Source organism: Oncorhynchus tshawytscha, linkage group LG13 (genome assembly GCF_018296145.1).
Source record: "Oncorhynchus tshawytscha isolate Ot180627B linkage group LG13, Otsh_v2.0, whole genome shotgun sequence".
NCBI classification, from domain to species: Eukaryota; Metazoa; Chordata; class Actinopteri; order Salmoniformes; family Salmonidae; genus Oncorhynchus; species Oncorhynchus tshawytscha.
Window position 1 is genome coordinate 41,785,009 of NC_056441.1, and position 25,017 is coordinate 41,810,025.

Here is a 25,017-nt window from a genome sequence, read left to right on the forward strand (position 1 = left end):
AGAGGAGTATATTTATGGTCTGGAGATACTGTGTCTTTCATCATAGAGGAGTATATTTATGGTCTGGAGATACTGTATCTTTCATCCTAGAGGAGTATATTTATGGTCTGGAGATACTGTGTCTTTCATCATAGAGGAGTATATTTATGGTCTGGAGATACTGTATCTTTCATCCTAGAGGAGTATATTTATGGTATGGAGATACTGTGTCTTTCATCATAGAGGAGTATATTTATGGTATGGAGATACTGTATCTTTCATCCTAGAGGAGTATATTTATGGTCTGGAGATACAGTATCTTTCATCCTAGAGGAGTATATTTATGGTATGGAGATACTGTGTCTTTCATCCTAGAGGAGTATATTTATGGTATGGAGATACTGTATCTTTCATCCTAGAGGAGTATATTTATGGTCTGGAGATACTGTGTCTTTCATCCTAGAGGAGTATATTTATGGTATGGAGATACTGTATCTTTCATCATAGAGGAGTATATTTATGGTATGGAGATACTGTGTCTTTCATCCTAGAGGAGTATATTTATGGTCTGGAGATACTGTATCTTTCATCCTAGAGGAGTATATTTATGGTCTGGAGATACTGTGTCTTGCAAAGGATTTTTTTCCACGTACAGTATTTCCCTTCTAGTCTCTGCAAAATCTTCTGCATTATTCTACGGAATGTACAGTTTTATTAGACATTGGTGTAAATTAGTGACTGGCGCTTGGCTACTTAGTATACACTAGTATAGCCAGGTCCCAGATCTGTTTGTGCTATCATGTCAACTCCGTGTCAGTTGTCACTCATTGTCTTAACCAAACATGAACAATGGTTGGAAGAGGTAGAAACAGCCTGGAACCAGACTTGAACCAGTGAGATGCTGACCTTTATCTGGTCTGACTCTTTGAGTCACTTTACCTCTACATTACCTCGACTAAACTGTACCCCCGCACATAGTCTCGGCACCAGTACTCCCTGTATACAGCCTCCTTATTGTTATGTCATTTTATTGTTATTTTTATTTCATTTTCTACTTTAGTTCATTTAGTAAATATTTTCTTAACTCTAACTCTATTTCTTGAACTGTATTGTTGGTTAAAACCTCTTGCGACAAGCAATCCCGGATCCGGGAGCGTAATCATAGCCCCACGAATTAGCATAACGCAGCGGACATAAATACCCCTAGTAACTTCTCCTATTCATGAAAATCGCAAATGAAATGAAATAAACATATTCAAACACAAGCTTAGCCTTTTGTTAACAACACTGTCATCTCAGATTTTCAAAATATGCGTTACAGCCAATGCTAGACAAGCATTTGTGTAAGTTTATCATGGCATAATGCTATGCTAGCTCTGCTGGCAGCAGGCAACACTTTCACGAAAATAAGAAAAGCAACCAAATTAAATCATTTACCTTTGAAGAACTTCGGATGCTTTCACTCAGGAGACTCCCAGTTAGATAGCAAATGTTCCTTTTTTCCAAAAATATAATTTTTGTTGGCGAAATAGCTCCCGTTTGTTCATCATGCTTGGCTGAGAAATCGACCGGAAAATGCTACCACTACAACGCCAAACTTTTTTCAAAATTAACTCCATAATATCGACAGAAACAAGGCAAACGTTGTTTAGGATCCATCCTCAAGGTGTTTTTAACATATCTATTCGATAATATATCCGTCGAGGCAATTGGTTTCTCATAAGAAGCGATTGGAAAAATGGCTACCTCAGTATTTTACGCAAGATTTTCTGCGGGAGACACCATGTGACCACTTGCTATATATGGTCCCTTACGGCTATTCTTCAATGGAAATGCGTAAAAAGACGTCACAATGCTGTAGACACCTTGGGGAATACGTGGAAAATGTAAGCTCATTCGTAGCTCATTCACAGTCATATAAGGAGTCATTGGCATGAGGCGGTTTTTAAAAAATGCGGCACTTCCTGGTTGGATTTTTATCTGGGTTTCGCCTATAGCATCAGTTCTGTGGCACTCACAGACAATATCTTTGCCGTTTTGGAAACGTCAGTGTTTTCTTTCCAAATCTGTCAATTATATGCATAGCCGAGTATCTTTTCGTGACAAAATATCTTGTTTAAAACGGGAACGTTTTTCATCCCAAAATTTTAATAGCGCCCCCTAATGCATAACTGGACTTGTAAGTAAGAATTTCACGGTAATCGTATTCGGGCAGCATGTGACAAAAATTTGATTTGATATTTCCCCCTCTGCTCCCCAGGGACCTTATGCCTCCTGGAGCATGACGAGGAGTATGTGTTCACTCTGCCCTGTGCCTACGCCCGCTCCATCCTCACCGTGCCATGGGTGGAGCTGGGTGGCAAAGTCACCATCAACTGTGCCAAGAGTGGATACTCTGCCACCGTCACATTCCACACCAAGCCTTTCTATGGAGGGAAGGTACACAGGTGGGTCTGTGTGTGTGTGTATGTGTGAGAGAGCAAGCGAGAGCTTGCCAAAGCAATGTAAACATACTGTATGTTTCCCATGCCAATAAAGCCCATTGAATTGAGAGAGGATTTGAATGGTCTGGATTGAAATGATTTTGAATGTCATAATTTCAAATGTTATTTGTGCCCAATATAACTAAATGGTAAATAATAGATAGTCATTTTGCTGTACTTTTATTGTAATTAAGAATAGAATATGTTTTTAAACACTTCTACTATATTAATGGGGATACTACCGTGATTATGGATAATCATGAATGAATCGTGAATAATGATGAGTGAGAAAGTTAGAGGCATAAATATCAAACGTATTCTATTCTTATTTACACTAAGTGGCTCAAATGCACCATTCATTTCTATTGGGCAAAAGATCATCTGAAACACAACCAAAACAAAAGCATTCAACAAGTTTGATGTAGTCATTGCGTGCTAGGAATATGGGACATATACTTGTATAAGTTAATTTTGGGGGAATGGGGGACTATGTACAAAAAGTGCTGTAATTTCTAAACGGTTCACCCAATTACGTATGAAAATACCCTCAAATTAAGGCTGACAGTGTGCACTTTAACCTCATAGTCTCGATATTGCTACGGCTGTACAATGTATCATAAGAGTAATGTTGAGCAATGATGGGTGGCCACTAAGTACATCATTTGAACATGCCTGTTCCTCTCAGGGTGACCGCAGAGGTCAAACATAACCCGACCAATACCATTGTGTGCAAGGCCCAGGGGGAGTGGAACGGAACCCTGGAGTTCACCTATAGCAGCGGGGAGACCAAAGTGATTGACACAGCCAAACTGCCAATCATCAAGAAGAAGCTCCGGCCTGTGGAGAAGCAGGGACGGAACGAGTCCAGGTAAGATGCTCCTAGGTCCAAGGTGCTGTACTTTTGGTCCCTTAATGGACCAGGGTGGTATTCATTACGCACCAAACCGAAGTAAGCAGGACTGAAACGAGGAGGGACTCCCTGGACTTGGCGTATACAGAACAATAGCTATCTTGTCAGCTGCGTGGTGGGTTTGTTAAATACATTTTCTTTATGTGTTTGTGTAGGCGGTTATGGCAGCATGTCACCAAGTCACTGAAGGAGGGGAACATTGACGAGGCCACGGAACAAAAGCGGCGTCTGGAGGAGCGCCAGAGAGGGGAGGAGAGGCAGAGAGCTGCAGTCAACTCGCCCTGGACACCCAAATATTTCAGTAAAAAGGTACGGCTACAGGAGCCAGGGTTCAATATAAAACCAGGGTTTGAGCTGGGGCTATTATGTTCAACCCTATCCCAAAACTTAGTTGATCCTACTTTCCTCGTTGGACCCATGAGGTGCTGGAGCTCGGCTCCACCTGGCTCTCCCTTTGACTTAACCTAACATAGCTAGAGTTAAAGAGCGGCGTTTCCACACGGTTTTCAGAGGAAGCTAGGTTGAATTAGCTGTGTCCCTGAAAACTGGATACATCCGGTTGTTGGTACTAGAGGTCGACCGATTATGATTTTAACACTGATACCGATTATTGGAGGACCCCAAAAAAGCCGATACCGATTAATCGGCCAATTATTTTATTTATTTATTTGTAATAATGACAATTACAGCAATACTGAATGAACACTTATTTTAACGTAATATAATACATCAATAAAATCCATTTAGCCTCAAATAAATAATGAAACATGTTCAATTTGGTTTAAATAATGCAAAAACAGTGTTGGAGAAGAAAGTAAAAGTGCAATATGTGCCATGTAAGAAAGTTTAAGTTCCTTGCTCAGAACATGAGAACATATGAAAGCTGGTGGTTCCTTTTGAACATGAGTCTTCAATATTCCCAGGTAAGAAGTTTTAGGTTGTAGTTATAGGACTATTTCTCTCTATACCATTTGTATTTCATTAACCTTTGACTATTGGATGTTCTTGTAGGCACTTTAGTATGCCAGTGTAACAGTATAGTTTCCGTCCCTCTCCTCGAACCAGGAACACATAGACAACAGCCACCCCCGAAGCAGCGTTACCCATCGCTCCACAAAAGCCGCGGCCCTTACAGAGAAAAAGGAATAACTACTCCAAGTCTCAGAGCGAGTGACGTTTGGAACGCTATTAGCGCACTCCGCTAACTAGCTAGCCATTTCACATCGGTTACATCAGCCTAATCTTGGGAGTTGATGGGCTTGAAGTCATAAACAGCGCAATGCTTGAAGCCTTGCGAAGAGCTGCTGCCTAAACGCACGAAAGTGCTGTTTGAATGAATGCTTATGTGCCTGCTTCTGCCTACCACCGCTCTGTCAGATTGCTCTATCAAATATCAAATCATAGACTTAATTATAATATAATAACACGCAGAAATACGAGCCTTTGGTCATTAATATGGTCAAATCCGGAAACTATCATCTCGAAAACAAGACGTTTTTTCTTTCAGTGAAATACGGAACCGTTCCGTATTTTATCTAACGGGTGGCATCCATCAGTCTAAATATTCCTGTTACATTGCACAACCTTCAATGTTATGTCATAATTTTGTAAAATTCTGGCAAATTAGGAGGCCCAAACTGTTGCATATACACTGACTCTGCGTGCAATGAACGCAAGAGAAGTGACGCAATTTCACCTGGTTAATATTGCCTGCTAACCTGGATTTCTTTTAGCTAAATATGCAGGTTTAAAAAATATATATTTCTGTGTATTGATTTTAAGAAAGGCATTGATGTTTACGGTTAGGTACACATTGGAGCAACGATATGCACCATCGATTATATGCAACGCAGGACACGCTAGATAAACTAGTAATATCATCAATCATGTGTAGTTAACTATTATGATTGATTTTTTATAAGATAAGTTTAATGCTAGCTAGCAACTAACTTGGCTTACTGCATTCGTGTAACAGGCAGTCACCTCGGAGTGCAACGTAATCAGGTGGTTAGAGCGTTGGACTAGTTAACTGTAAGGTTGCAAGATTGAATCCCCTGAGCTGACAAGGTTGGTACCTCCACTAAGGGTGCTTTGTCCCAAGGTGCAGGAGACTGGCTCCAGGTGAATCCGGCTCAATTTAACCACCAATGCTCATCTGGTTTTGTGTCTTTGTTCTTGCCTTTAGGGAGAAGATTGGATCTACCACAATCCTCTGTGGAAATCTAACTGACAAGAACCAGACTGCTCTAATGGACACTAAGAGAGCCTCTATTCCCCCTAAACAAGGGGCCAGGCCAGGATAAGGATGGAACTGTCACTCGCTCTCCATTGGGACCAGAGATACTGACTCTTAATGACATGGACAAAGGTCCCACTCATGGGAATCAAGTGGTTTCCACTTGAACTACGAGGGTGGGAGAGACCAATGTAGCTTTTTATAGTATTCGAGGTAGAGAATTTCAATTTCTTACTTTGCCAGGGCCTTTTGCAATTGCACGGTATGACATGATTTGCCACTGGTATTTCTTTCCAATTGTGTTGACACACACATGATCCTTTTCGGTTCAAACGCCTTTTATTTGTCACGCAGCATCAGAATGCAGTGGTAGGAGGAAGACGGCATACAAGTGTTGGTGGCAAATATGCTTAGAGGTATGTTTTTGTTACATTAGTTCCCGACAAATGCTGTTGACTAGGAACAGTCTCTTATCATATTCAGTTGCTATTCTATCCAGACCTTTGACCATTCCTGAAATGACTCTTTGCCTCCGTTCTTCCATGCACTACAGATTTCCATCACTCTTATTACAGCCGTAATCCCATACCATCACCCTTTTACTTTACACAGTCAACACTCCATTGGATCCCATCTTCCCCAGAGGTGTTTCCTCCTTCCAGGGACGTGTCCTTAGCATTGATATCACATAATTAAGCTGGATCTGTACCCAGCTCACGACTCATGCTAATATCTCAGTGAGCCACAACCCCATTCTCAGAGGGGCACTGTCTCTCCACATGTCAATCAGGATATGAGGTGTGGTGGTGGTGGTAAAGGGGATGTTTTGGGTTATACATAGCCATTATATATTTACGTTTTCCCAAATACTATATCGGATTGCCTTTATTTAGCCAAACATCTAATGGAAAATCATTTGCGCCACCTTTTTGTTCTTAGAAAAGTGATCAATGTTATATTGTCAACCATCCATGATTATAGACTGAGGGGCTTGCTGCGTTACATTGTAGTACCTATACTAATGGCAGGATCATCTTGCAGTGAAGAAAATTAGCTGTCACAAAGCTGTCCAGTTTCTTGTAGCACTCAAGTGTGTTCTTGAATTAGTGACCTTGACATCTGGCAATATGCAGATGCATGCATTTGATTACCGAGTCTCCAGCACTCGGTAATCAAGACGTGCAGATACACATTGTGGGTTATTTGGAAAGATTTGTCCACAAAGATGGCGTTTTATTCACCATATGTGTCAAATTGCGATATTCTGACTGTATTTGGGTTTTGTAGAGCACTGTGATGTACCCAAGAGCTTGAACCAAACTCCTCATTCACTTGGATTAAAAAAAACCTATGCAACAACCCATTTGTTATTACATAGGTTGAAGGTAGGAATGGGGGCATAATTGTTTTGTTCTAATAAATGTGCCCTGGCAATCACTGTGCCTGTCTGTTGTCGTTGTGGAAAATGTAGAACAGCTGGAATTAAGGCCAGTGCTGCCATCTTGTGGTACATTTTGTAATTCTCTGAAGCCTCAGTTTATATACCAAAGTCTAACTTTTATAGGATAAAGATATTTCCACATAAAAAGGTATCATGGAATGTTTTTTTTTTAGGAATGTAATTATATTGTTTTGCACCTAAAAAGCAGCCTTGTATTCCCCAGTCCCACATGTCCGTTCCTGGAATTGACTGAAGCAACTTAGTAAAAAACACCACCTGCAAACCTAGAAGATATTCCAAAGACACTTCTTCAGGCAAACACCTTACACTGATAAATTGATAGTACACACATCACTTCTTACAAACTTGAACCTTTTATTTAGTCTACATTTAAACATGACTGAACAACAATGTAAAAAAAATCTAACTTGGAAGTTGAGGGGGACCAGGGGTCGTGAAATAAAAATCAATGTAGTGGTGAGGAAGAGGCGCTGCACTGCTGAAAGTTGGAGAACCAAGAGGAGAAAGTCCACCATCCAACAAAAAACAAACCTGTGCACTTTCTATATCACATTAAGGCTTAGTCCCCAAAGATTGACAAAAAGAAACGAGTTCCTCAAGTGTGTGTTTGAGCAAGGTCGATATGGCATTTTGTGAAGGGACAGAACAAAGCAATTTTATATAACTTGTGTGTAAAGGAAAAAGCAAGAAGTATCAAACAAACGATACAAAAGTATTCCTATGATCTGTAGACCGCATGCACACACATGTTCAACACAGATTTATAATTCACAACAGGCCCAGTACAATGCCAAGTGGTGCACCCCTCTGTCCACTCACTGGCAGCCATCTTGAGATTCAACACTTTAGTTTTCCTGCATTACCGTACTCTGCTCTTAACTACGCATTAACATGTGGCTGTGGACCGGCAAAAATGACTGAGTAGACAGAAGGACATGTGGTGATGAAGAGACCAGCAATGAGGCACTAGGCTCACAGACCGGACTAGAACGCGCCCCCCTGCAGGTTGGAGGCCTAATTAATAATCACTACATTTCACATAGAATTGCTTCTTTTTTTTAAAAAACCTAGCAGCAAAATATACAATCTAAGCAATTTCAGGGGGGAAAGTTAAATTCACATTCTTTTCAAACAAAATCTCAAGTCCCTCCTAATGACAATTATTGCATTCACTGTTCCATCTGCTGCCATTAAAAACATCACGACAAAGTAAAGAGAAATCTGCGTATTTAAATCACCACAATAATCCAATATATTATAACCTTGACATTTTCTTTACATAATATATTTACATATTAGGCCTTTTATTTTCGAAAGAATTGTCTCAGTAACGACAAATTAGAGCCAAACAAAAAATGATTAAAACAAAGTTACAGATCAGCTGTGCCTAGACAATGGAATTGTTCCTTACCGCATACCATTCGTTGTCTGTACAAGCGTCAGGAACATGTCCTCAATTCCAATGGTTCCTCACTCTCAACGGCAACACATTGACATGTGCCAAGGAGCAAGATCAAGGGCTCTTTGGTGCAATTGCTCCCAGCCTCAGTTTCCTTTCTCTTTATTTTGTCCCCCTCTAGAAATAAGTTTAATGTACCACAACATTTACGCTCACCCCGGTTTCAGCAGCTCTGTGCCTTGCCACACATTCAAGTACAAAAAAGAAAGAACGAGCAAGACAAAGTCCTCTGGCTAAAACGGACAAAAGTTCTGGGGCTAGCCAGATATGACACTTCACCCTCCCCAACACACAGGATGCTGCGCTCAGAGGACTAGCCCTCGAGGCTAAGGGCTAACATTCCAGACAATGGCCGTTGTTCTTCTTCATTGGTAGAGTTCTTTGCTAGTTGCATTTTTTTGTATGTTTTTTATGTCGTCAGTCTTCATTATTTCTTGTTTAGTTTCTTGCCTTTCTTCAGGACCAGCTTATTCCTGATGTGTCCTCGCTTCCTCTTAGAAGTCTATAATGAAACAAACTTGGTTTACAAACCACTTTTCAATTGGCATTTTTTTATCATTTATACATCTACAAATCAGAATGTGAGCGCACACACATTTACTGTAGGAAACAAAAGTGAGTTGGCTCACATTTTATGAACATTTCCTTTTGGTGGCTAAAATTTGAGAAGAAATAATCATATTTAAACTCACTACACCAGTATCATATAATGTCTAACATTCATTAGCACAATGAATGCTGAGAGACATGGAAGCCTTGTACCTTTTTGGAGGTGTACTTCTGCCTGGGCACGATGCTGCGGAGCTTGTGCTCCAGCGGCTCCCTGTTTTCCAGCTTCTTCACCTTGTAGATGCGCACCAGCCAGTGCTCCGAGGTGAACGCCTCCTCAAGGTGCTTGAACTTGATGTCTTTGTTGCCGATCTCGGCGTTGCGGGTGCGGTCGAACCCAGGCGGTGTCCGGAAGTCCAGCTGAGAGATAAGGACAGCAGTAGGTGGGGTTGAAGTTGTTGGCGAGGGCGGCTAGTGAATGAGCTGAGCTAAAGTGAGTATGGTGGTTGACAGTTCACACAAGCGTTTTTCATCTTAATTCAGTTTTAGGCTCTTCCCCTGCTCTTTTAAATCTGTACATCACTTCACCTATCCCTCCCTCTACACGTTACCCGTCTCTCCCACCTCCTGATCGCTTTTGTCCTCGTCCCTTCCACAAAACCAATCTCTGCTCCCTTGCCTTTATCATTCTCTTAACCTGTCTGTCCATCTCCTTTATGAGTTAAGACAGCTAGGAGACAGCTTTGCCTGGCTGCATGTCTGTGGACACTACTGAAACAGCCCACTGATCCTTCACTGAGCAGCTGGCCAGGCAACACGCAGCTCGCTATAAGTACCTGGCAGCTCTTCGCTCATATCTCGCCTGTACCTGCCAGAGCATTTCTGAGCGCTTCCCCTCCTACCTTCATCCTTCCCCCAGGCTTGTCAGCACATCCATAAGCCGCTCTGTTGCCCGTCACTCAGTGCTTACTGTAGTCTGCTGTTGCTTCAAGTACTTCACCACCGCTCACCTGCATCTCGCCGAAGCGGTAGTAGGACATCTTGTACATGAGGCAGTTGAGCAGGACGGGCGAGCCGGCCTTGTCCACGCGGAACTCTCCCTGAGGGGTGAAGTAGTCACTCTCCTGAAGGGCACATGGGCATGAGGAGGGAAGAAAGAGAGACGAGGGTTTGGACCAAATTTCTCCAAGGACACATCAAATAGCAGAAACTGAAATAACTCTGCCAACTCGCCACCTACGATATTATGTAGTCTTACAGCCACCAATTGTTCGGTTCATGTCTTTGATATTCAAAATAACATGCGCATTTTCTTTTTACACATCTGCACTGGATATGTCAGTGAAGAAAATAAACATAGCTAGGAACAGCAATGTCCTTGGGTTTGCCTCGACTGATAGATTACTGGATGGCTGTGTTGACCCAGGTTCATCAGCAGAACAACAAGTATTAAATAGAAGAATGAATGAAGGCCCTTCTGAATTGGGAGGCGTCGATGAACCCAACTAGGTCTCAAGAAACCAGGCACTCACCCGAATGTCCTTGGGATGCTCTCCCTCCGCTATCCTGACCATCCACAGGAACTTGTTGATGTCGTCGCCTGAGTAACCAATCACGCCCCCGAAGATGATCAGCACGTAGTCCACGTCCAGACTCCTCATGATCTCGTACGCTGCACTCTCATTGGACGACATGGCTTTCCCCACCTACATAGGGAAGACGAGGGAGTTTGAGCAGAGGAGAGTGAAATAGCAGAGGAAAGAAGAGGCAGATAAAGATGAGACGTGGTGGGAAAAGGAGAGGGAGGTATAAGACTCCAAAAATAGGCAATACTCGCTTCTCAAAGTTGTGCTGGCCCTGTGAAAATCAATCAAGTCATAAGAGCAAGAAGAATCCCACACACATTATTGCAGCTTCTACAAGTGAATGTATTGAATTCATTGATGCAAGTTAAAGTCAAGAAACTGTCTACTTCACTTTGGAGCATGAGGTCTGAGTTGAGTTGAAATCCCCAATTCCCCCTTTTGATGGTGTGACACTTACCAGTGCTATATGACTGTTATTCCATGTGTTGTTGTCCACTAGGGTGGTTCGATTAGCCATGCCTGCTATCTGGTAGCCATAATCCCACCAAGACATAACCCTCGCGTGCTCGTCTGTGTTCTGCCTCAGCCAATAGTAGGCCTCCCTGAAGTCATCCAGGATGTTCCTTGTCCTATGGGGAGTGACGGAGTTGAGGAGTTACGGGAATGACAGCCAGGCAACCACATGTTTGGTAACTTATTATTATGGGATCCTGTGAGACAGGGATGTCGAGTCACGGCAATGACTAACCAATATTGTAACCACACAAATATATGTGCGAGGAGTTAGAGTCGAATAGTTTGACTTTCTAGTTTACCATAGTTCTAAATGTTGAACTGGAAAATAAGCAGCGCACGTCATCCTCGCATTGAAAGAACAGTACATGGAAAACTATTGAATAGCAATATTAAGACTCATTGGACACGAGATACAATAATACTACAATAACCAGGTTAACACTGAGCTCATCAACATCACAATTTTCTGATGAAATATGAACAAGCCCTTTTATGAGAGTGTGTGTAAATGTATGTGCGCGTGTGAACACACACTATATTTAAAAGTGTGGATTTGGCTATTTCAGCCACAGCCATTGCTGATAGGCGTATAAATCGAGCACATACGACATACATTGGCAGTATAACTGCCTTACTGATGAGCTCAGTGTCTTTCAACGTGGCATCGTCATAGGATGCCACCTTTCCAAACAAGTCAGTTCGTCAAATTTCTGCCCTGCCAAGTGTTTCACATACTTTTGATCATGTAGTGTATATGACGATAGATACAGTCGTATGAAAAGGTTTGGGCACCCCTGACAATTTCCATGATTACCATCTATAAATAATTGGGTGTTTGGATCAGCAATCTATCAAATAACTGATGGACACAGTAATATTTCAGTAGTGAAATGAGGTTTATTGGATTAACAGAAAATGTGCAATATGCATCAAAACAAAATTAGACAGGTGCATAAATTTGGGCAGTGTTTTGGGTCGTTGTCTTGTTGACATATCCAGCCCCGGCGTAACTTCAACTTTGTGACCGATTCTTCAACATTATTCCCAAGAATCTGCTGATATTGAGTAGAATCTATGCGACCCTCAACTTTAACAAGATTCCCAGTACCGGCACTGGCCACACAGCATGATGGAACCCCCACCAAATTGCAAGTGTTTTTATAGCAAGTGTTTTTCTTGGAACGCTGTGTTCTTTTGCCACCATGCATAACATCCCTTATTATGACCAAATAACTCAATCTTTGTTTCCACAGCACCTTATTCCAAAATGAAGCTGGCTTGTCCAGATGTGCATTTGCATACTCAAGCGACTGTTTGTGGCGTGTGTGCAGAAAAGGCTTCTTCCGCATCACTCTCCCATACAGCTTCTCCGTGTGCAAAGCGCGCTGAATTGTTGAACGATGCACAGTGACACCATCTGCAGCAAGATGATGTTGTAGGTCTTTGGAGGTGGTCTGTGGGCTTTTTTTGACCATTCTTACCATCCTTCGCCTCTCCGATATTTTACTTGGCCTGCCACTTCTGGCCTTAACAAGAACTGTGCCTGTGGTCTTCCATTTCCTCACTATGGTCCTCACAGTGGACACTGACAGCTTAAATCTCTGCGATAGCTTTTTGTAGCCTTCCTCTAAACCATAATGTTGAACAATCTTTGTTTTCAGGTGTTTTGAGGCCCCCATGTTGCCACTCTTGAGAGGAGAGTCAAAGAGAACAACAACTTGCAATTGGCCACCTTAAATCGCTTTTCTCATGATTGTATGCACTTGTCTATGAAGTTCAAGGCTTAATGAGCTCACCAAACCAATTGTGTGTTCCAATTAATCAGTGCTAAGTAGTTACAGGTATTCAAATCAACAGAATGACAAGGGTGCCCACATTTTTGCATAGCCTATTTTTCACATCTGATTTAATTTCATACAACTTAATATTGCTACACACAAGATCTTTGTCTGGACAATACCCCAGTACTCAGCTATTATTAGAAAATGTATGGCATGCCACTGTGATAATTTATTGCAGCCTCAGAGGGGTGCCCAAACTTTTTCATACGACTGTACAGTGTAGCTCAAATCGGTAGAGCATGGTGCTTGCGACGCCAAAGGTCATGGGTTCAATTCCCGCTGGGGCCATCCATATGTAAAAATTTATGCACGCACGACGGACTACAAGATGCTTTGGATAACAGTGTCTGCTAAATATTATTATTTGTCCTTACCCATCGTTGTTGTAGGAGGCCAGCACCACACTAGGACTGGAGTAGGCGTTGCTGGTGACCCATGTGCAGTGGACTGCAAACATCATGAGCAGCATCAACATCAGCATGGTCACTATACTCTTGATGTTGGGGCCCAGCCCCTCCTCTGCCTTCTCCTGCTCAGACACATGCTTACGCACCTTTCCTGCCTGCAGAGGGAGACCAACACACATCAAACCCAGAACTCATTCAACTCATTCAGAACTTCATCAGAACTCATTCAATGCTCCTTCGCATAGATTCTACAAGTGTCTGGAACTCTGTTGGAGGGATGCGACACCATTCTCACATAAACAATTCCATTATTTGGTGTTTTATTGGTGGTGGAAAACTGTCCCAGGCGCCGCTCCAGAAACTGGTTTAAGTGTTCAATTGGGTTGAGATGGTGACAGACGGCCATGGCATATGGTGGTTACATCGTTTTCATGCTCATCAAACCTTTCAGTCACCACTAATGTCCTGTGGATGAGGGCACAGCCATGGTAGCCAAAATAAATGCCTGCCAAGCATTTTTATACATAAGTAACATCCCATCATGCTTAGGTTAACTCAGGAACCCCATCTGTGTGGTAGCAACTGCTTTTAATGTACTTTGCATCCCTCTTTATTTTTGGCAGTTACCTGTAGGTGTCAACTGGAACTACCGGATAAGGGTTCACATTGTGAGAGCAGAGTACACTAAAGAGGTGTAAAAGGGGAATGCAAAACCCCACTAAAAAGGTAGGCTTATGAGGTGAGGGGCAGTTGGAGAATCTCAATTGGTTTTGGAATTTAAATTGGAAAATTCTGTTTTGAATCCAGTGTTGTTTAGTATATCAGCTCATAAGCCATGTGCCATCGAATCGGTACATCGAAAATCACTTTCCAACTATTTTGCAATCTATATGGCACAGATGTCCATTTTTTGGTCCTTAAATTAAACTGGTATTGTTTATTTTTAAGAATTTTCTCTACAAATTTTGGACTTTAATGCAGGGCCGACAGACAAGTCCTTACTTGTCCCACCTTCCATTTTTGCGGTAATGCTGCAATTAGTTGGTTAACCTTTTTGGGATAGGGGGCAGCATTTTCACTTTTGGATGAATAGCATGCCCAGAGTGAACTGCCTCCTACTCTGTCCCAGATGCTAATATATGCATATTATTATTAGTATTGGATAGAAAACTCTGAAGTTTCTAAAACTGTTTGAATGATGTCTGAGTATAACAGAACACATATGGCAGGCGAAAACCTGAGGAAAAATCCAACCAGGAAGTGGGACATCTGAGGTTTTTCAACGCAGCCCCATTGAAGATACAGGGTGATATTAGTTATCTTCCACTTCCCAAGGCTTCCACTAGATGTCAACAGTATAAATATTGTTGGTCTGGCAGAGTGCCACAGCCTCGGTCTGGCACGCTCACGTGAAAGGTAGCTACGTTCCACTTCATTTGTACAGACAAAGGAATTGTCCAGTTGGAACATTAATTAAGTGTTATGTTAAAAACATCCTAAAGATTGATTCCATACTTAGTTTGGCATGTTTCTAAGGGCTGTAACGGAACTTTTTGGCTGACGTTCAGCGCGACCTGAAGCTATACTTTCAGATATTCATTTTCATTTCCAGGTAAACCATATTGTTAGCTAGCTAGCTAACGTTAGGTGTATTTGTATCTCAGAAATCCATTTGCATTGCTAGTTATAGCCTAATGTTAGCTCACTAGCAAACATTGAACCTAGTTGGTTAGCTTTAGCTACCTGCAGATGCATGCATGGTAGTACTGCCACGTTCAAAACAACTGGAGACTAACAAATACGAGGTTAAATCATGTTATCACTAATCTTCAGGTCGGAAAGTCGGAGCTCTAGAAAGTGGCCCGAGTTCCCGAGTTGGATGACCGTTCAAAATGATTTATCCCCAGTCGGAGCGCTAGAAAGTGGCCTGAGTTCCCGAGTTGGATGACCGTTCAAAATGATTTATCCCCAGTCGGAGCGCTAGAAAGTGGCCTGAGTTCCCGAGTTGGATGACCGTTCAAAATGATTTATCCCCAGTCGGAGCGCTTGAAAGTGGCCTGAGTTCCCGAGTTGGATGACCGTTCAAAATGATTTATCCCCAGTCGGAGCGCTAGAAAGTGGCCTGAGTTCCCGAGTTGGATGACCGTTCAAAATGATTTATCCCCAGTCGGAGCGCTAGAAAGTGGCCTGAGTTCCCGAGTTGGATGACCGTTCAAAATGATTTGTCCCCAGTCGGAGCGCTAGAAAGTGGCCTGAGTTCCCGAGTTGGATGACCGTTCAAAATGATTTGTCCCCAGGCGGAGCTCGTTTTCCCCCATCACTGAAGTCAGAGACTTCAGAGTGGTTTTGAACGTGGCATTAGAGCTTAGATTATGGTTCATTGTTTAGCTCGCTACATGTCTCAACAAGACTTCACTAATGGAAGTAACCGTTTACATCTTCTGTATCCTGTGCATGTGACAAATTGGGTGTGGTTAAGGCTTAAGAGGGTGTGAATGATGCTGAATGTGTGTAGACAAAGAGCTCTCCAGTAGGTGTTCAAAAACATGCACAGGCCATTTCCTCAAAAGTGGCGTTACAAGTGTATCAACTTCAAAGCAGATCGAATCCAGGTGGTAGGTCACATATTTAGGCCATGGAGCATGTTCTGATTGGCCAGTGAGGGGTCAAGCGTCGACACACCTACAACTTATTTAATCATAAAACCCAGCCCTTTCGTGCCACTGCCAGCGACCATCACTCTTGGTTGTGAAAATAGCCAAATGATTTCTGACACCTCTGAACATATAGCGGTACCGCCAGCACTTAGGTTCACCATTGCGTTAGCTTTGTTAAATTATACCCCTACTAGTCATAAGATAGACAGTGAGAACCTGATCCTTGATCTGCACTCCTACTCTGAGCTGCTTTATGAGCCCTGGACCACGACTCCTACCGACCTTGTCATAGAGGTTCCCTGAGCTCCTTTTGTCATCCTCGTCGCTGCTGTCCTCTATGGGAGGGTTCTCCCTCTTCATGTCATCCCCCAGGTAGTGCTCGAACACGCTGGAAAAGGCTATGGCCGACAGCATGCAAACCACCGGCGTCAATGTCAGCATCAGGCGCACCATCACCCCAGCAAAGTAGACCGCACTGATGGCATAGAGAGCCACTGGGGGGCAGCAGAGAGGCAGGAAAGGTTAAAGGCAGGATCATTTATGTCAAAAGTGCATGGTGTACAACTCAGATCCTCAAGGACGTTTTTTTCATCTGAGACAAACTGATTTAGAGCTGGGTGAACAGATGTGCAGTTTCGGGGCTATCAATGGCATTAATTGATCAATTAAGGAGAAGGGAAAAACAGAAACCAGCTCCTGCACTGGAGCTGTGTGACACTGGTCAGCATTTCCTCCAATACACCATCTAAGAACAGGTTTGTACAGTATATCAAAAACGTGATGCCCTTGCTATAATGCATATTCTTCTCAAATGACCAGATTCCCCTCGAAATATTCACATTTATTCAAATGATGTGTATGTTGAGTGTCAGTGTGTGTTAATGAGCCCCGGCTTACCAAAGACGCGCTCGTCGTTGACATTCTTGATGCAGAACCAGAGTCCTGCCGGAAAGGTGCAGACCAGGATGTGGAGGTCGAAGAAGAACGACACCCAGGTGGTGGGCTGGTGCTCCGACACCGACGCGATGATGGGGATATGGATCTTAGCGTAGCTGGAGAGGGTGAGAGGGGGCAGGAAAAGAGTGATGCGGATAGAAGAGAAACATCTGGTACTTCAGGGAAGAGATTTAAAGCGCTGCTTAATGCAGACATGCGCCAGTTAATCAGACATGCTGCAGTTTATATACAGAATGTAGTCGAAGCGTGAAGAAAAAATACTATTCTATTTGAGAAGAAAATACTATTCTCGCATTTCCTTTGAAACTACGGATGGCGTAAGCCCTTTCGCAGACACATTCAATTAAACAAGTGTTTCATCGATAGGAAAGTGAATGAAGGTTAGCAATGCTTACCCGGTGTCCCACAGTGAGTAGAACCGTCCACTCCACGGTGCGATGTAGCCTAAATTAACAAACAATGAATAGACAGGAGTGGAAACTTGAACATGCTTTCATTAGTGGTTATTATGAGGACTTTTTGGCATATGCTTGACACTGATGTGTATGGGTAGTGTACAGATATAATCCAGGCTGTTTCACACCGGGCCGTGATTGGGAGTCCCATAAGGCGTGGCACAATTGGCCCAGCGTCGTCAGGGTTTGGACGGAGTAGGCAGACATTAAATAAAGGTTCAATAATAAAGGTTCAATAATAAAAATGAAAGTAAATAGGGACCCTTTGGTTCAGGGCTTTTCAATTCTGGGCCCCAAGAGCCAAAATGCTTCAGGTTTTCACTGTCGCCCATTCTAACCAGGGACTGATTCCAACCTGAGACACGAGATGAGTGCAGTTAACTACAAGGTAGACACAAAAAACACTGACCCATTTTAGCCCAACAACTAAATTGCCCTGCTTTAGTGGGTCAGGTGTCTATTCAGTAGTAGGGCATATGTGGGTCGGGACTCGAGAGGAATGTTGAGCAGTGGCGGTTAAGAATATGCATAACTAACATTCTTCTTTAGTCTTTTTGGTAAGCACCTCCAGTGTAGATTTGGCCTTGTTTTAGGTTATTGTCCTGCTGAAAGGTGAATTCATCTCCCAGTGAAGTGGAAAGCAGACTAAACCTGGTTTTCGCCTGTGCTTAGCTCCATTCCATTGATTTATTTTCCTTAAGAACGCCCCGGTCCTTAACGATTACAAGCATACTCATAACATGATGCAGTCGCCACTACATGTTTGAAAATATGAAGAGTGGTTCTCAGTAATGTGTTGTAATTTGCCCCAAACATAACATTTGTATTCAGAACAAAAAGTGAATTGCTTTGCCACATTTCTTTCCGTATTACTTCATTGCCTTGCTGCAAACAGAATGCATGTATTCTGGCCATGCTTCCCTCTTTTCACTTTGTCAATTAGCTTCGTATTGTGGAGAAATAACTACAACGTTGTTGATGCATCCTCAGTTTCTCCTATCACAGCCATTAAACTAACTGTTTTAAAGTCACCAGTGGCCTCATGGTGAAATCCCTGAGCAATTTGCTTCCTCTCTTGCAACGGAGTTAGGAACGACGCCTGTATCTTTGTAGTGGCTGGGTGTATTGATACACCACCTAAAGTGTCATTAATAACTTCCTTGCTCAAAGGGAAATTCAATGTCTGCTTCTTTTAAATCTATTTTTATCTACCAATAGATGCTCTTCTTTGTGAGACATTGGAAAACCTCTTAGGTCTTTGTTTGAAAATAGCTGCTCGACTGAGGGACCACTCAAAAATCATGTTAAACACTATTATTGCACAGAGTGAGTACATGCTTATTATGCGACTTCTTAAGCTATTTGTACTCCTGAACTTATTTCAGCTTGCCATAACAAAAGGGGTTGAATACTTATTACTCATGTGTAAAAAATAAATTAATAATAATCTAAAAACATAATTCCACTTTGACATTATGGGGTATTGTGTGTAGGCCTGTGACAAAAACTCTAAATTTGAGAAATGTTTAATGCAGGCTGTAACAACAAAATGTGGAAGAAGTCAAGGGGTGTGGATACTTTCTCAAGGCGCTGTATGTGTAATGGTAAGGTATAGTGACTCACCAGTGTAGGTGAGATAGATGACGGTGAGGAACACCACCCCAGCAGCTAACGACACCCCCAGGAAGAACAGGGTCTGGAACTCCTGCTTGGTGAGCCTGTTCTTCAGGTACTGCAGCAAAGCATATGCCTGGAGCAGTGCAAACACACCTGTGGCAGGACACACACGCAAATCACAGAAGGTTGGCGTATGCACGTTATAACAGTAATCTTAATCTCTCATGCAAGCAGGTTTATATAGAAACATTTTGAATCAGAAGGACTATCATATTATGGTAGGATTACCATAGATATGCTAAAAACTGATGCTGTAATAATACATGACAACATACTTCCACCTGGCTACCCCTACCCCGGCTAACAGCTCTGCACCCCTGCAGCAACTAGCCCAAGCCCCCCCACCCCCATTTCCGCATAATCTGGACCCCAACAAATCAGCCGGGCTAGACAATCTGGACCCTCTCTAAAATTATCTGCTGAAATTGTTGCAACCCCTATTACTAGCCTGTTCAACCTCCCTCGTGTCGTCTGAGATCCCCAAAGATTGGAAAGCTGCCGCGGTCATCCCCCTCTCCAAAGGGGGAGACACCCTAGACCCAAACTGTTATAGACCTATATCCATCCTGCCCTGCCTTTCTAAAATCTTCGAAAGCCAAGCTAATAAAACAGATCACCGACCATTTCGAATCCCATCTCCGGAATCTGGTTTCCGAGCTGGTCATGGGTGCTCCTCAGCCACGCTCAGGGTCCTAAACGATACCATAACTGCCATCGATAAAAGACAGTACTGTGCAGCAGTCTTCATTGACCTGGCCAAGGCTTTTGACTCTGTCAATCACCGCATTCTTATCGGCAGACTCAGTTCAGTGTGTCAAATCAGAGGGCCTGTTGTCCGGACCTCTGGCAGTCAATGGGGGTGCATCAGGGTTCAATTCTCGGGCCGACTCTTTTCTCTGTATATATCACTGATGTCGGTCTTGCTGCTGGTTATTCTCTGATCCACCTCTACGCAGATGACACCATTCTGTATACTTCTGGCCTTTCTCTGGACACTTAACTTCTTGGTGACGGGGTAGTATTTTCACATCCGGATGAAATGTATGCCCAAATTCAACTGCCTGCTACTCATCCGCAGAAGATAAGATATGCATATTATTAGTAGATGTTGATAGAAAACACTCTGAAGTTTCTAAAACTGTTTGAATCATGTCTGTGAGTAAAACAGAACTTATGTAGCAGGCGAAACCCCAAGGACAAACCATTCAGATTTGTTTTATTTTTGAGGTCACTCTTTTCATTGGAAATCCAGATTTCTAAGGGACCTTCTTGCAGTTCCTACCGCTTCCACTGGAAGTCAACCAGTCTTTAGAAATTGGTTGAGGTTTTTCCTTTGTGTAATGAAGTAGCCCTGTTCAAAACGAGGGTCACTTCAAGTGTACTGTTAGAGGCGTGTGACCAGAAAGGTAGCGTCAGTTTGTTTTCTTCCTGTATTGAACACAGATCATCGGTCTTCAATTGTATCGATTATTTACTTAAAAAAATACCTAAAGTTGTATTACAAAAGTAGTTTGAAATGTTTTGGCAAAATTTACAGGTAACTTTTGAGATATTTCGTAGTCACATTGCGCAAGTTCTGGGTCAAACGCGCCAAATAAATGGATATTTTGGATATATATATATATCGACGGAATTAATCGAACAAAGGGACCATTTGTGATGTTTATGGGACATATTGGAGTGCCAACAGAAGAAGCTCGTCAAAGGTGAGGCATGATTTATATTTTTTATTGCTGTGTCTTGTGTCGCGCTCGCAGGGTTGAAATATGTTTTCTCTCTTTGCTCACTATGGTGCTATCCTCAGATAATAGCATTGTTTGTTTTGGCTGGAAAGCCTTTTTGAAATCTGACATGTTGGCTGGATTCACAACACGTGTAGCTTTAATTTGGTATCTTACATGTGTGATTCATGAAAGTTTGATTTTTATAGTAATTTATTTGAATTTGGCGCTCTGCATTTTCTCTGGCTTTTGGCCAGGTGGGACGCCATATCCCAGAGAGGTTAGTTAACCTCTTGAGTGTAGGGGGCAGTATTTTGATGTTTGGATGACAAACATACCCAAATTAAACTGCCTATTTCTCAGGCCCAGAATCTATAATATGCATATAATTGTCAGATTAGGATAGAAAACACTAACGTTTCCAAAACTGTCAAAATATTGTCTGAGTATAACAGAACTGATATTGCAGGCAAAAACCGGAGGAAAATCCAACCAGGAAGTGCCTTCGCTCCATTTAAAGGGATATCAACCAGATTCCTTTTCATATGGCTTCCCCATGGTGTGAACAGTCTTTAGACATAGTTTCAGGCTTTTATTTGAAAAAAATGAGCGAGAAAGATCACATCGCGTCGTTGAATGGCTGGGTGCCAGCAGCGTTTTGTATGCGCAACAGCTTGGAGCAGCCATTTTCTCTCTCTCTCTCCTATTGAAATGTTTCTACGGACATTACGGATACTATTTGGAATTTTGGTCTGCGATGTCGTGACCGCTCGAGTCTGGATTTCTGAACATAACGAGCTAACAAAATGGAGCTATTTTGGATATAAAAAATAATCTTTATGGAACAAAAGGAACATTTATTGTGTAACTGGGAGTCTCGTGAGTGCAAACATCCGAAGATCAAAGGTAAGCAATTTAATTTATTGCTTTTCTGACCAATCTACTTGGCTGCTAGCTGTTTGTAATATTTTGCCTACTGAGAGAGATGTCTTTACATAAACGCTTGGTATGCTTTCGCCGAAAAGCTTCATTGAAATCTGACATGCCAGGTGGATTAACAACAAGCTAAGCTGTGTTTTGCTATACTGCACTTGTGATTTCATGGCGCTCTGCAATTCAGCGGTGGTTGACGAAAATGATCCCGCTTAACGGGATGGGTGCATCAAGAAGTTAACAAACCTCCAAACGAGCTTCAATGCCATACAACACTCCTTCCGTGGCCTCCAACTGATCTTAAAATGCTAGAAAAACGAAATGCATGCTTTTCAACTGATCGCTGCCCGCACCCGCCCGCCCAACCAGCATCACTACTCTGGACGGTTCTGACTTAGAATATATGTGGACAACGACAAATACCTAGGTGTCTGGTTAGACTGTAAACTCTCCTTCCAGACTCACATTAAACATCTCCAATCCAAAATTAAACCTAGAATCGGCTTCCTATTTCGCAACAAAGCATCCTTCACTCATGCTGCCAAACATACCCTCGTAAAACTGACTATCCTACAGATCCTGGACTTCAGCGATGTCATTTACAAAATAGCCTCCAACACTCTACTCACCAAATTGGATATCGTCTATCACAGTGCCATTTGTTTTGTCACCTACCCACCACTGCAACATGCATGCTCTCATTGGCTGGCCCTCTCTTCATATTCGTTGCCAAACCCACTGGCTCCAGGTCATCTATAAGTCTTTGCTAGGTAAAGCACCACCTTAACTCAGCTCACTGGTCACCACAGCAACACCCACCCATAGCATGTGCTCCAGCAGGTATATTTCACTGGTCATCCCCAAAGCCAACTCCTCCTTTGGCCGCCTTTCCTTCCAGTTCTCTGCTGCCAATGACTGGAACGAATTGCAAAATTCTCTGAAGCTGGAGACTTACATTTCCCTCACTAACTTTAAACATCGGTAAGCTCCACTGACAGCTGATCACTGCACCTGTACACAACCCATCTGTAAATAGCCCACCCAACTACCTCATCCACATATTGTTAGACTTTTGCACCCCAGTATCTCTACTTGCACATCATCATCTGCACATCTATCACTACAGTGTTAATGCTAAATTGTTATTATTTCGCCACTATGGCCTATTTATTGCCTTACCTCCCTAATCTTACTACATTGGCACACACATTATATATAGATTTTTCTATTGTGTTGTTTGTTTATCCCATATGTAACTCGGTCGCACTGCTTTGCTTTATCTTGGCCAGGTCGCAGTTGTAAATGAGAACGTGTTCTCAACTGGCCTACCTGGTTAAATATTATTATTATTATTTTTTAAATATTTGAATAACAGGAACAGTTCAGGCTAAATGGGATCTGTTTTTTTTCTCTGGTGTCCCTCGCTTATGGAACTACTGATTGAACAGAGCCCCGTTTCACTTACTTCCGTCCTCTTAGCAAAACAGAGGAGCACTTCCAAGTTCCGACCCCCCCGGGAGCATTCCAAGGTCATAACTCCTCCAGAACCCAGAGAGCGGGTGACACTAACAACGCCCGTCACTCTGCTGCTGTAGACACGCCGCCAGATGTTACGAGCAGCTGTTGCCCGACAGACACCAAACAAGCCCATCCTTTGAGAGAGCCTTGGTGCCTTCCTCAAAGCCCATGACGCTGACATGCTGTGCTGCCCTGTTCACCCTCGTAACAAACACCACATCAGAAATCAGACTGAAGCTACATTAGACTAAGAGTAAGCTGAAATGGATGCTGTAGAGCCATGTAGTCCTGTTACTAGGGATGTTGGCAAATGGACAATTTAACGTTCAAAACAGAGGGAAAGAAAAGTGTCTCTCCGTTAAAACGATAAGAAAAATTCCACATTAATTCACAATGCAGCTGTGCTGCTGACAGCAATGGCTTGGGTCTCACAATGAGTCCCTTTCAGATGGTTAAGCACCTGTACTACAAATACTGTACCCATATTACACCTCGCATTTCATCACCTTCTCATTTAACTTGCAAAGTATTGCCATACAGGACTCTGACCTTTTTCTTCCAATTTTCCAAATTAGCGATGATGTAGTGGAGTCGACTCCAAAATAATTGATTCCTCAAACCCCTTGCACGTAGCTTCTCTGGGTCAAGATTCGATTCTGCTAGACAGATTAGTTGCTGTACTGCCGAGAACGAAAACAAACGTGCATCTTTCATAGTGAGAGGGGAGGGGTACAGTTTAGGCAGGTCGGACACCAGGCAGACCGAGTCAGAACCGTGCACTAGGTATATCTATCGGTAATCCAAAGCTGTATCTCGTAATTGGAATGCTGTATCTTGCAATATATTGGCTTGCAATGTCTCGCAATTTCAGTAAAGCAGGGCCTATCAATGAATAGGCTAGGATATTCTACACGCAACAGACCGAAGACACACTCGCATCATTAGAGGAGAGAAACCAGGCAAGTCAGTGCAAGGGAGAGAGGGGAGGGGCCAGGCAGAATGAACCGTAATCTCTCTTGCAATGTCTGGTCTTTCCTGCCATTCAAACTCACCAAATTAACATTGTCTGCCTCTTTCTCAGTTTTTTTTTTTAAATTACACAACTTTACCCAGGCCTTTATAGCCTATTGTCTAGTTAGATGATATGCCGTGTTATAGCCGGTTTTCATTTTAACGTTTAAAATGATCACACCCCTAGCTGTTACTACCCTCCAGAATAAAGGAATGCCACCTAAATGTTGTCTGGGAGTAGCTGGGACCGTTGGCGAGACAGGAACACTTAAGTTGCATCAACGAAATAGCAAAGGCGCTGCCCATTCAAGAAAACACAACTGCTTGGTCATGGTCCAAGGTGTCGGTTGAAAAATAGATCTCAACGAGACATACCTGGTTATATGAAAAAGCGGTGTGCGTCTAATGGCGAGTCGTTTTGTGCGCTCAGGAGACAAACAAACAAACAAGTGGCGAGGCTTACCTGCTGCTGCCGTGTGCTCGCTGGTTCTGATTGGCTGGAAGCCCACAAAGGGGATCTGCATGGATAGCACCAGGCCCACAATGTAGAAAGTGCTGTAAGCTGAGGGAGAAAGAGAGAAACAGACAAAGAAAAGGGATCGAGAGAGAGATGGGATCAAACAAAAAGGTCAAACACAGATACTGTTCTATTCAATACCC

General features: G+C 42.7%; 2 protein-coding genes across 4 annotated transcripts in view; one reads left to right on the forward strand and one right to left on the reverse strand.

Moving 5' to 3' along the window:
- Positions 1-7,050, forward strand: part of LOC112264983 (oxysterol-binding protein-related protein 10-like) — a 131,078-nt gene extending 124,028 nt beyond the window's left edge. The window contains exons 10-13 of one of the 2 annotated variants that reach the window (XM_042295740.1): positions 2,240-2,426; positions 3,148-3,330; positions 3,528-3,681; positions 5,558-7,050. In XM_042295740.1, the coding sequence (XP_042151674.1) occupies positions 2,240-2,426; positions 3,148-3,330; positions 3,528-3,681; positions 5,558-5,602 (569 nt within the window). In that variant the 3' untranslated portion in view covers positions 5,603-7,050. Of the gene's footprint in view, positions 1-2,239; positions 2,427-3,147; positions 3,331-3,527; positions 3,682-5,557 lie in introns of those variants that run through there. The other variant, XR_006078622.1, reaches the window with a different exon arrangement.
- A 350-nt stretch (positions 7,051-7,400) lies between these two features.
- Positions 7,401-25,017, reverse strand: part of LOC112264982 (dolichyl-diphosphooligosaccharide--protein glycosyltransferase subunit STT3B) — an 80,475-nt gene continuing 62,858 nt past the window's right edge. Inside the window, exons 6-17 of one of the 2 annotated variants that reach the window (XM_024441932.2) lie at positions 24,821-24,919; positions 19,121-19,267; positions 17,438-17,486; positions 16,983-17,137; positions 16,368-16,579; positions 13,396-13,583; positions 11,122-11,293; positions 10,611-10,784; positions 10,089-10,202; positions 9,292-9,498; positions 9,159-9,184; positions 7,401-9,031 (exon numbers count right to left, since the gene is read on the reverse strand). In XM_024441932.2, the coding sequence (XP_024297700.1) occupies positions 8,986-9,031; positions 9,159-9,184; positions 9,292-9,498; positions 10,089-10,202; positions 10,611-10,784; positions 11,122-11,293; positions 13,396-13,583; positions 16,368-16,579; positions 16,983-17,137; positions 17,438-17,486; positions 19,121-19,267; positions 24,821-24,919 (1,589 nt within the window). In that variant the 3' untranslated portion in view covers positions 7,401-8,985. The remainder of the gene's footprint in view (positions 9,032-9,158; positions 9,185-9,291; positions 9,499-10,088; positions 10,203-10,610; positions 10,785-11,121; positions 11,294-13,395; positions 13,584-16,367; positions 16,580-16,982; positions 17,138-17,437; positions 17,487-19,120; positions 19,268-24,820; positions 24,920-25,017) is intronic. The other variant, XM_024441931.2, reaches the window with a different exon arrangement.